Genomic DNA, 11,402 nt, shown 5'->3' with positions numbered 1-11,402 from the left:
GACAGCTGTGTGTCTCTGTGTGCGTGTGCGCGCCCGCGCCCTTTCCCCCGCGTGTCCGCGTGTCCGCGTGTCGGCAGTGCGGCTGCGGGGGCGTGGCCCCGCCGCCCCGCCCCGCCCCGCCCGGCACCTGGGGCCGCCCCGCCCCCGCCCCGCCTCCTCCCGCCCTGCCCCGCCCGCCGCCCGTGGATGCTCTCGGGCAGCGGCGGCCGCGGTGCCCGGGCGGCGGGGGCATGGCGGCCCCGGACAGCTGCGTCAAGGTGGCCGTGAGGTGAGTGCCGGGGCTGGGCTGGGGGGCTCGGTGCTTCTGGCGGGGAGGTTGGGGGGGCGCGCATCCCCGGGGTGCCGCAGGGAGCTCGGCGCACCCGGGGCCCGATGCCCACCGGCGGGGTGGGGGCTGCAGCTGCGTGTGGGCGGCAGGGGGCTTGCGGATGCCCGGCTCGGCGCTGCCCATGCCTGGGCAGTGAATCCCCCCCCGAGTCGGGTTTTGCCGCCCCCCCCCCCCCCCGCCCCACTGCCGCCGCTGTCCTCCCCCCCTTCCGCATCGTTTCGGGGCTGCCTGCCCCCCTCACCCCACCGGCTCCCCCGCTGCGCAGCCCAGCGATGCCCACCCGCCTTCCCATCCCCTGCGGCCAGGGGCGGGGGGCGAGGCTGGGAAACCCCGGCCCCTTCACCTGGAGAGCTGGCTGTCTCCCAGCCTTTGCAGCTCGGCAGCCCCCGGCTGCGTCGCGGGTGGGTTTGGCCCCCCGGTGGTGTCGGGCAAGATGCCGGGGGGTGTGGGTGGGGGTCCCTGCCTGTCCCCCCGCCCCCCCCCCGCTAGGTGGTAGGGAACGATGCGGCATCTCGGTGTCCTTTGTGCTGGCTCCGGCTGGGAACAATGCGCCTTCCAGATCGTGCACCTCAATAAAGGAGCTGCCGGCGGCGTCTAATTCATGCGGGGGCTCGGGGGGGGTGCTGCGGGAGCTCGAGGGGCGCTGGGCTGGGCGGCAGCCGGCGGGGCAGACCACGCATCGCCTGCGGAGCCCCACGGGGGTGGGTGAAACCGGGGGGCTCTTTGTTAGCGCCGTGCCAGGCTGGGTGTATTCTGTGCACAGCCGCTGGGGTCCCGCAGACCGGCGTCGTTTTGCTTCCCTCTGCCCCAAGAGGAGGAAGGAGCCCCCGGAGGAAGGGGGGGTACGAGCCCCGCCGAGGCCAGCGGGAGAGGCAGGGAGGGACCCTGCCCGGCTGTCACGGCCGGCGCTGCTGTCCCGCGTGGCAGCCAGTGTGGGGAAGGGACCGCGCGTGCGGCTTCCCCCTGCTCGGCCCGTGCCTGCGCCGGGTCAGCCCGCGTCTTCCGGGCAAGCGTGAGCCCGGCCTGGCCCTCGGCGCCCCAAGCTCCCGCGCAGGGTGTCAGAGTGGAGCTGGGCGAGGGGAGGATCGGGTCCCCGTGGGGACACGGCTCGGCAGGCCCAGCCCCACGCCGTTACACCGACCTCCCTGTGTGTCTGTGCCTGCCTCGTCTCCCACCATGGGCCTGTGGGGTCACCCTGGGGAGGGCAGGGCATGCTGTGTCCCCCTGTCTGCACCCCTGATGGCACGAGGCACACTGGGGTGCTGATGGCAGTCTGCAGGGGGGCTGCGTTAGTCCTCGGAGGAGGATTTGCGGGGGGCACTGCCCTGGCTGGTCCTCGCCTGCCTGGGCAGAGCGAGAGCACAAAAGATGCTAGGTGCAGCATCAATGATGGAGGGAGAGAGGATGGGGCTGTGCGCGCTGCTGTGTGCGTGCATGTCTGTGTGCGTGTGCATGCCTGTGTGTGCACCAGGACACCTCCCAGCGCTGCCTGCCCGTCCAGTCTTCCTGTCTTGGAAGCAGGTGATGGTGATTTTCTGCCTTGCTCTGTTTGAGAGGCTGAGAACCAGGGCCAGCCTCTGGTTTTAAAGGATGGGGGAGCTGCCGGGGAGGTGACAGCATCCCCCTCATGCGGGTGCTGCTGGGATGCCTGTGCAGGGGCAGGGCTGGGCTGTGCCAAGGCGGGGGTTTCCATGCCAGGACACTGACCCGGGAACTGAGTGATGCCGGTGGCTGGGGGTGGAGATTTCCTGCTGGCCGGACTCTTCCCATCCTCCATCCTGCATTTCTCTCGGGACGAAGCCTGTTAACAAAGGCCCGGCTCAAGGCCGGGGTCCCTTTTGCCTGGGAGATGGAGTGAGTGCTGCTGGAGATGGTGGCTGTGGAGGTGTTTCTGCTGGGCTCTTCCCACCTAATCCCTTTGGCCCCTGCCAGCGATGGGGTCGAGGACTGTGCAGTGCACGGGGAAGGGATCATGACCAGGAGGTGACTTGAATATGCAGCATTGCAGTGGGGCTGGGGAGTCCATGGCGAGGATCGGGGAGGGGGAGGTCCAACTCTCTCCCACCCCCTCCTTGAGGGAGCAAGCTGGCATGCCACTTGGTGCAGCCGGTGGGTGCTGGGCAGCTGGGGCGATGCGGTGGCGAAGGTGAGATGGCAGGACAAAGGAGGAGGGCTGGGAGCAAGGAGGCTGCGAGACAAAGCATGCAGGTCGCAGTGCCATGCGGGAAGGTAGCTCCTGCGGCTAGGCTGAGTGCGCAAGGGCCGAGCCGCTCTCTCTGCGGACCAGCCGGCTTTTCTGACAAATCAGCCCTGGGGGGCTGGTGATGGGTCACCTCCTGCCCTGGCCTGGGAGCAGAGCGAGGTTTTCCTTTGTGAGCGCTCATGACACCCCGCCGGTGGAGCGGCTGGGCTGTGGGAGACTCCAAGACCCCCCACCCTCCGAGCAAACGTGCCCACAGATCCCACCTCCCTCGGCCATCAGAGCATGGAGGAGGTTGAATGCCTCTGGGCTGCGGCAGGACACGGATCAAAGCTCCCCTTTTGTCCCTTTATAACAACACGAATGTGTCAGCTGTGCCATTTCTTTGGGGTCTCTGTGTCCGTGCTGCTGGTGGCAGCGAGGTGGGGCCTGGGGAAGGGCTGGGGACACTGGGAAGCGATGGGGGCTTTGGAGGAAGGCGCCGTGTGCTGCTGGGGTTAAATGGCTGGGTGATGGGGATGGTCCAGTTGATGTCAAGAGGTGCTGCAGCCACCGGGACCCATCTCTGGGGCCTCACAGAGCCCTCAGAGTGGGAGGAGCGGGGACAAAGGAGCAGGGGTGGTGGGGCTGTGCTGTCCTTGGGGGGACCCCAGGTCTTGCTGGTTCTCCTGGCCTGGCAGGAGAGATGCTGTGGCGTTTCACTGTCAACTTCACGGATCCCCATCTTCCCCTCGGGAGACCCTGGCTGCCCCGTTGGCACTGGGGGTCCAAAGAACCCGGGCACTGAGCCACTGATTGGGGCATGGGGGCATTATTTAGCCTTCCTGCGTGCCAGGAGTGAAATGGCTGGTACCTGCTGCAGCACTGCTGTTGGCAGAGGGAAATGCAGGCCCAGCGGCTGCTCCTGGCCCAGGGGCTGATTTGTACCTGCACATTGTACCTGCAACTCAGACCTGCACCGTCTGCAAGGGCAGGGCTGGATCCTGCACTGACTCCCGCCTTCCCTGCAGGCAGGGTCTGCCTTCACTTGCCCATCAGCGTTAAGCCTGGCGTGTCGCTTCATGGGCGCGTCTGAGCTTGCCGGCTCTGGCAGACGCCGCTGGGGAGGAAGCGATGGGGCCAAGCTGCCGGCAGCGGGCGGGTTGGGCTCCCGCGCACTCTGTGCCGATGTAACGGACTCAGCCGGGAAGCTGCTGCCCGCCGCCATGGTGCTGAGCGGGGTGGCCCAGGAGCCCTCGCTCCTTGCTGCTGGGGGGGAGTTCCTCAGAGACTGGGGAAGGCAACAACTGCCGTTTCCTTCTGTAGGTGACCTTCAAATGGGTGGCTGCAACGCAGCCAGCTCGGCAGCTCCCCGCTCGTGCCCTCCATCTGGGAGCACAGCTGTCGACTTGAGGCTCGTGCCTCCCCTTGAGCCTCAGCAGCACCCCTCCCTGCAGCACCCCTCCCTGCAGCACCCCTCCCTGCAGCACCCCTCCCTGCAGCACCCAAGCTCGCAGTCAGGTGCTGTCGGCTCTTGCAGCCGCAGCGAGCCAGGGGTGCAGCGGGGGAGTGAGACTCACAGTGCTGGTTGCAGGAGGTGGAGCCCAGCCCCGTTTCGCGCGGGTGGTTTTGCTGTGTCAGGAAGGGCTGATGGCGCGTATTGACCCAGAGGCCATTAAAATCCTTGGCTGGGGCAGGTCTGAGAAGCTGGGCTGGCTGCACAAATGCTCCCTGAGGGCACTTTCAAACTGGCTAGCTCATCGGAGAGAAAGTGGCACCCCCTGTGCCAGAGCTGCCCGCGGCACCCAAGCGCGCCTGGCCGGCTGCGGAGACTCAGGAAACGGAGCTTGTGAAATTGGGGAAGGAAGTTGAGTCGGATTTCAAGTTTATTTAAACCCTGCAACCTCCAGTGCTCTGCTGCTCTCATAAACACTCCTGCCGTGATGCTCTGCGCTCCACACAGGCAGGCCAGTGCTGGCTGTCTTCTGCCCCAGGGAGCTGCTCCCACCTCCTCCTTGGGAAAAAGGACGGGATGTGCCACTCGGGACGGGACAGATTCACGTGTCCATCACCATGTGCCCTAGAGGGCCTTGGCTCAGTGGGAGCATGCTGGCAAAGGCCAGGTGCCAGGATCAGTTGGGCTCCCAGCCCTGCCAGGATCCTGGCATCTTTGCTGCCACGTGGCCAGGGCTCCTCTGCCTGTTGGGATGGTTTCTGCGGACCTGAAGCCTCCGGGTCCAGCTGGGGTCGGTCCCCGAGGAGGTGGCTTTGTTGTAGCCCTTCCAAACCAGCTTCTCCCGGGGCAGTTTTGGTTCTGGATGGAGAGGTGATGTGAGCCCAACTCGTGGCACGCCGGTGCGCATGCTGCCCAAGGGCTTCAGCATGGAGAGGGGTGGTACAGGCTGGTACCCGCTGCCCAGCATCACCACGGTGCTGCTGCAGCTCTGAGCCCCTTCGGCGTGGTCCTGGGGGGATGCTGTGGAGTGGCTCATGGCACACTGTCTCCTGCCAGGTCTGCCTGGCGTTGGGCTGGTTTTGCTCAGATGTCACAGGGCCGTGCAGGGGAGAGATGAGGCAAACCCACCCCACTGCATGGGATGTGCCCGGCTCCTGTGGTGACAGGGGGGACAGCCCAGCCCTGGGGTGCCCCATCTTCCATCTGCAGGGGCTGGGAGGCTGCCTGGCAAGCAGCCCTGATCCCAGGAAGGAAATATCTCAGGAGGCTGCTATAGCCTGGAGGTGCCAGGCAGGCAGAGCACTGGCGTGGGCACCCCCAGCCGCTTTCCTCATCCTTTGCCTCCACCGAGGGCAGCTCAGCCCTGGCAGCGGGGGTCCCCCATGTCCTGTGGCTGTTTTGCTGCTGTGCTGAACCCATCCAGGCGAGCTGCTGCTCTTTGGTTTCACTTTGGGGCTTCCCAGCCCCGGTGCGACACAGGGGTGTGCGTGTTCTTGGCTCCCAGCGAGCAGGGTTAAATTGGCCTCCCCAGTCTGGAGAGAGATGTTGGGGTCTGGGTGGGTGGGGGGCCCCACGGGGTTTCAGAGGGAAGTGCTGAGCCCAGGTGTGTGGGCGGGAGGGGTTTTTCTGTGCCTGGCTTCAATCAGGCACGCACTCGCTGGCTTTTACAGCGGAAATGTTAGAAAGGGGATGGAGACGGTGCCGGTGCGAGGGGGGAGCAGGGCCGCACCCTGCAGTCCAACGAAGACACGCCATTGCCTGCAGCATCGCTCCGAGCAAAGAATCTTTAAGAGGCTTTTGGTGCCTGTACCCATCACCCATCAGCAAGGGATTTAAATAAGTAATGCGGTGAAGTCTCAGGAACTTGGGAGGCTGGGGCTGTCTCTACGCCAGAGGACAGAGCCAGCTGTGGCTTTCCTGCACCAGCAGCGAAATTGGGGGCAGGAGAAAATTGCAGGAGATGAAGCCCTAAACAAAGCTGTCGGGAACACAGCTCCTGGCCCCCGGAGAAGGAAGGCGATACCCCCGCTGAGCCCAGTGCTAACTGAGGAGCCAGCCCTGGCCGGGCGGCTGTCATGCTGTTCCTGCTGGGGGGGGGGGCTGGCCCTGGTGGTCCCACGGGGCTGTTTCCTGCCGGCGGCTGTCAAAACAGTCCCTGTCGCTGGTTAAACAGCCAGCAGGTTTGGGATGTGGTGGATTGTGAGGGCAGCTGCCGCCGGGCTGCAGGAGATCAGCATGCCGTGGGGTGACTCCCGCCCTGGTCGGATGCTGATGGGTTTCTGCTTTGGCTTGGTGGGAGGGAAGGCGACCGGCCTCCCTCCACCCCTTCCCCTCCAGGCAGACCGGGAGCTGCTCCACTGCTGCCCTGGCACGTCCCCATGTCCCCGCTGGCTCTGCACTGCTGTGAGGCCAGGGGCAGCTGGCAGCCCCATCCCACTTGGCATCTGCCCCTCTGCCCTGCTCCATATGGACAAAACACAGTCGTCGTCCCCATTTCCAAGTGAGGATTCAGGGCAGAGCCCGAGGTCCCAGGGATCCCAGTGAAATCCCTTCCCCTCCTGTGCAGCTCCCTGGGGCCAGCACATGGAGGGGGAGGTTTCTTGTCACAGCTTGCTGTAGCCGAGCCTGGCCCCAAGCTGCCCTGTCCCATGGTCCTCCCACCCCACGTAACCCCACGGGGCTGTGAACACCTCCCATGCTTGAACATCCACCCATGCTTGGCTGTTGTTCTTGGTGGGTGCCTCTGTGGTGTCCTGGGGGGGTGGCTCAGCAGCCCCTCTCCGAGCTCTGGGTCTGTTCTCCCAGTGTCGCCAGCCCCACGTCTGGGCCAGCACCAAGGGCAGAGCTCTGGAGACTGGCACTGGGGTGGCCCAAGGGGCATTCCTGCACTGGCCTGGCCCTCCCCAGGGCTGAAAGATTTAATAAAGGTCCCTCTGCCCCACCGTCCCTGAGCTTTGCTGCAGCCAGGGCCCCGCAGGCTCTCAGCACCCTCCCCGGAGAGCAGTGCAGCCTGACCAGGCACCAAACTGCCTCCGACTTCTTCCCTGGGCTATTCCTTCTTCCGCCACCATAGCCTGGGACACGTCTGAGTGCTGGAGCCCAAAGACCCAGGTATGGGTGCTCAGGGGAGAGGGATGGAGGTGCCGGGGGCAGGAGGCTCCATGGGGCAGGGTGGGATATGCCGGATCTGTTCGGCACACTCTTCCCCAGAAGTCGCAAGGGTCCCGTGAGCTTCATGCAAGCTTCTGCGCTGCCAGGTATAACAATCCAAATAACCCATTGGCAGAGCCCCGTGGGTGTGCTGGGGGCACGCTGCTTGGGTGCCAGGAGTGGGATGTCTCCATCCCTGCACTGGTCTGGGAGGAGATGAGCAATGCTGGCAAAGGAGGAAAGGCATCATGTTGCGGGGGAAAGGCTGGAGCTGGGCTCCTGGTCCTTGCCTTCCTCTGCCCTCCAAGCACTGAGCAAGGGCACTTCCTTGGCCCAGTGTTGCAGGGCTGAGAGGCACAACCCGGCCCCTGCCTGTGTTAGGAGGGGGGGGTCTCTCGGGCCATGTCGCTGTGGTCTCTGCTCGTCTATTATTTCATGCTGCATCTGCCCGAGGAGGATGTTAGGACAAAATGTGCCTAAAATATGCCTGTTCCCTTCCCAGCTGTGGGACCAGGTTTGCTCCTGGGTGCTTCGTAGCATCCCCATCCTGCTGGCCAAGGGCTTGGGGTTTTTTTTTTTTTTTTTTTTTTTTTTTGAGGGGACACCTCTTTTGTGCCACCCGCTCTCCTGTCTTGCAGGCAAGTTGCTCCAGGTGTCCCCTGTGGGCTCTGGGGTTGCAGCACCTTCTGCCAAGATCGGGTTGTTTTCCCAGTGGCAATCAGAGCGTGCCGGGGGGCTGCAGGCATACCTGCTTTCAGGGGGCCAGGAAAGCCTTATCTCCAGTATGGGTGCACCAGTACTGAGGTGGGACTGGGACATGGGGACCTCACAGGGGCACCTGGGAAAGGGAGAGACCCGGTGGGTGTGATTCACTGGCTTGGGAGGAAATGGGAGCCTCAGAACCAGGGTGCAGAATTGGGAGGGGGACTGTGTCCTTCTGTCTCTGTCAGACCCATGGCATCTCTGTGCCCCCGCAGGGTAAGGCTGATGGCCCATCAGGCCCAGACTTTCCTGGCAAACAATGGTTTCCTATAGCTCTCCAGTAATTGCTGACGCTGCTGCTGAGCTGGTGGTTTTGTGGCCATTCCCACGTGGTCGGAGGGGAGCGGGGGCCCTGCCGGGGTGTGCGTCGACTTGTGTGTGCTGCCACATGTGTGTTTCCTTGCGCTACCCACCCCACCTGGGGTTTTGGGGCCCTGCACCCCTTTGCAGGTGACTTTCCTGGGTCTGCCATTTTGCAAACATCCTTGCAGTGTTTCCCAGCCTCTTCTCTTGGGCAGGTCCAGCACAGAGCTGATGGCATTGCCAGTTGCTTATGGGGGTGAAGGAGGAGTCCAGGGAGATCCCAACTCAGTCCACTCCTGCTCCCCTCTAGGCTGGGTAAAGCACGATCCTGTGCTTCCCCTGGGCCCTGCTGGTCTCTGCCCGCTGCCTTGGGCTGGGTGTCTCCAGGTGCTGGGTCCCTGTGCAGGCAGCACGTCTCTCATCCCTGACACGTGGTGGGTCTCGGTGCAGAGCAGATGGCACGGCTCAGCACCGGTGTGCTCCTGCCAGAGCTAATGAGCAGCACATGGTGGCTGCCAAGGCCTCATTTAAAGGTTTCCCTAAGCCTGGGAAAGCCTGGAGCAGGAGGATTAGGGGGGGCCCGGAGGGTTCTGAGGTCCAAGGCAGTGGGGTTTGCCCAGCAGGGGAGCAGGCTGCGCAGCCGGGAGCTGGGCACATCCATGCAGAGGATCTGTATTGGCGTCGCTTCCTTGGGGTTTGGATGTGGGATAGAGGCATGTCCCTCTACTGAGCTGTGTCCAGCACGCCTCCACGCGCACCCCAGCTCTGTGGGGACCTGCCTGTCCCCAGGCTGCCCGGCGCTGCGGGGGAGTTGGGACCCAGCAGCCAGGGAGCTCCATCTTGCCCCTAGTGCTGGTCCAGCCGTGCTGGCCATGGCACCCTCTACTTTGGCGGTGTTTGGCTGGAGCACAGGCAGCAATTGCGTGGCATGGGTGGCTCTGCAGGCAGGCTGAGCCCGGCGCTTTCCTATGTTGTGCTCGCTCCTGCTAGGAGGTGGCTTGCTATATCTCTTAATTGGAGCACTTGCTGACCAGACCTGGCAGTCCCCGGGGAGCCTGATTCAATTTTCTCTGATTGCTGAGCTGCTTCCCTGCCGTGGTAATTAAATGCTTAACTGTCTCGATTTGGGTCCAAAGCAACCTGTGTGCAAACAGCCAGCGCTTGGCAGCCAGCCCTCTCCTGGGACCCCGGCTCAGGGGGGAATGGGGCCGAGGGCATCCCTTCCTGGGCAAGGGGGCAGATCCCCCCACAGGATCAAGCCACACTGAGCTGAGGCCTGGGGAGCCGCTGTCTGCTGGTGAGTGTGGGCAGCCTCACGCTTGCTTTGCTGGCCTGGAGATATGGGAAAACCTGGAGCACTTTGCTCTGATCTTACCCTGGTGATGCTGGAAGCACCTGGCTGCCTGGGGAGCTGCTTGGCCAGGTTGAGTGCCCCATACACCGCCACGCTGCACCCCATGTGCCACACACTGTCTTGCCTGTTGGGTTTGCAATGCCCAGGGTGTCCTTGACCCATAGGATGTCCTAGGGGAGCACAGGACGATGTTAGAGCTGCTCTCCTCCTGGCTGCCCTGTGCTGCTGGGTGGGATCGCAGGGCAGCAGCAAAGCACGGAGGGCAGGTTTGGGGCAGAGGAGAGCAAAGCATGGGGGGAGCAGAGGGGGTAGAGAGGCTGGCAGATGGGCTACATGTGAATCTGGGCTGTCTGGCAGATGCTCCTGCAGCTCCAACGCTGGGGAGGCTGGAGGGAGCGCGAGCAGGGCGAACGCGGTTGACGCAGGGATGGGAGTGAGGACAGGAGTGGGGCAAACACAGGTGATGTGGGGATGGGAGTGGGGTGAATGCAAGGTCACGTGGGGAGGGGAAATGGGGCAAATGCGGGCGATGTGGGGAGCAGGGTGATGCAGGGATGGGAGCAGAGCAAACGCAGGTGATGCAGGGAGTGGGGATGGGAGCAGGATGAATGCGGGCAATGTGGGGAGCGGAGCCAGGCGCTGCCTGGGCTTGCCCAGCCCGCCTGTCTTGGCAGGCACATCCACAGCAGCCGGGCTGCGCGGCTGGTCAGGGTCTGCCAGCTCCAACCTCTGCCAGCCCACACTGGCAGGGGGGCAGTGCCCCAGCCCCTCACCTGGTGCTGGAGCTGCCAGCATTGCAGCGGGCAGCCTTGCCCCTCTGGAGACAGGGTGGACGAGAGCAAGTGGCTCCAAGCCTCCGGGGCCTGGCACAGAGAGGGAAAATGCTGTGGAGCTCTTCCACCTGCCGCTCCCCGGCTCTCTGGCTCTGCTCCCTAGGAAAGCAGCCCTGCCTGGCTGGGCAGCCTCCTCGGCTCTGGCCACGGGAGGGGAGAGGAACTGCTCCTTGCTGGCGGTCTGCAGGCAGCCACCCTCCCTCCCAGAGCGGTCTTGGAGGGACGGGAGCTCCCTGCTGCAGCCAGGGCAGGCTCTGCACGTCCACAGTTGCAAGGTTATAAAACGCAGCGAAAGGCAGCTGCAGCTGGGGGGTCGCCCACACCCCCAATCTGGAGTGGCTGCCCTGCAGCCCCCTGCAAGTGCTGAGAAATGTTGGTGAGTGGCGGTGTGCTCGGCCTCCCTGGGGAGCTGGGACACCTCCTGTTTGAGGTCGGTGATGCTGGGCGATGGGTCTGAGGGAGGCTGGATCCCCTCTGGCCCCATGCCCATCCTCTCCTGCCCGGGCTGTGCCGGGTGGGATGGCCACCCTGCCCCAGGGGCGGCTGTGTCTCGGCAGGGTGGCGCAGCCTGGGGGAAGCTTGGCGTGTGCCTGGCTGTGGGTGCAGGCAGTTTGGTGTGGGAGGGTGTTGTGGCTCTCACTGTGGGCAGGATGGCTATGGGAGTGTGCTGCCACAGCTTTGGCAAAGTGCTGGTGGCCAAAGGATGCTCTGGAGCCCCTTGGGGTTACCATAGCGGTGGGCTGGGAGGGGGGAAACCGAGGCAGTCAGGTGAGGAGGCAGGGGGACATGAGGACATGAACCCAGCAGTCCATGTCAGCTGAATTGTGCCTTCCTGTGCAAGGAAACAGCCTCCCTTCGGTGCACTGGTGTCTGGTGGTGTCTGCTGGTGGATGCAGCCCTGACATGGGGATACTGGCTGTGCCCGGTGTGGCGAACCCCATCCCCTCCACTGGTTGCAGGGCTTGAGATGCTGGGATGGGCAGGTCTGTCCTCAGGGGGGCTGCTCCTGCCGGGCTGGAGGGACCCCCAAGCCGACC

General features: G+C 64.3%; 1 protein-coding gene across 1 annotated transcript in view; it reads left to right on the top strand.

Annotated features, from left to right (window-relative positions):
* The first annotated feature begins 230 nt into the window (after positions 1 to 230).
* The window catches only part of KIF21B (kinesin family member 21B), a 39,018-nt gene continuing 27,846 nt past the window's right edge, over positions 231 to 11,402 (top strand). Inside the window, 1 exon segment of the mRNA XM_050911189.1 lies at positions 231 to 268. Within this exon segment, the coding sequence (XP_050767146.1) occupies positions 231 to 268 (38 nt within the window).

Source organism: Gymnogyps californianus, chromosome 27 (assembly GCF_018139145.2).
Source record: "Gymnogyps californianus isolate 813 chromosome 27, ASM1813914v2, whole genome shotgun sequence".
Lineage (NCBI taxonomy): Eukaryota > Metazoa > Chordata > Aves > Accipitriformes > Cathartidae > Gymnogyps > Gymnogyps californianus.
This window is presented reverse-complemented; position numbering and strand designations above follow the sequence as displayed.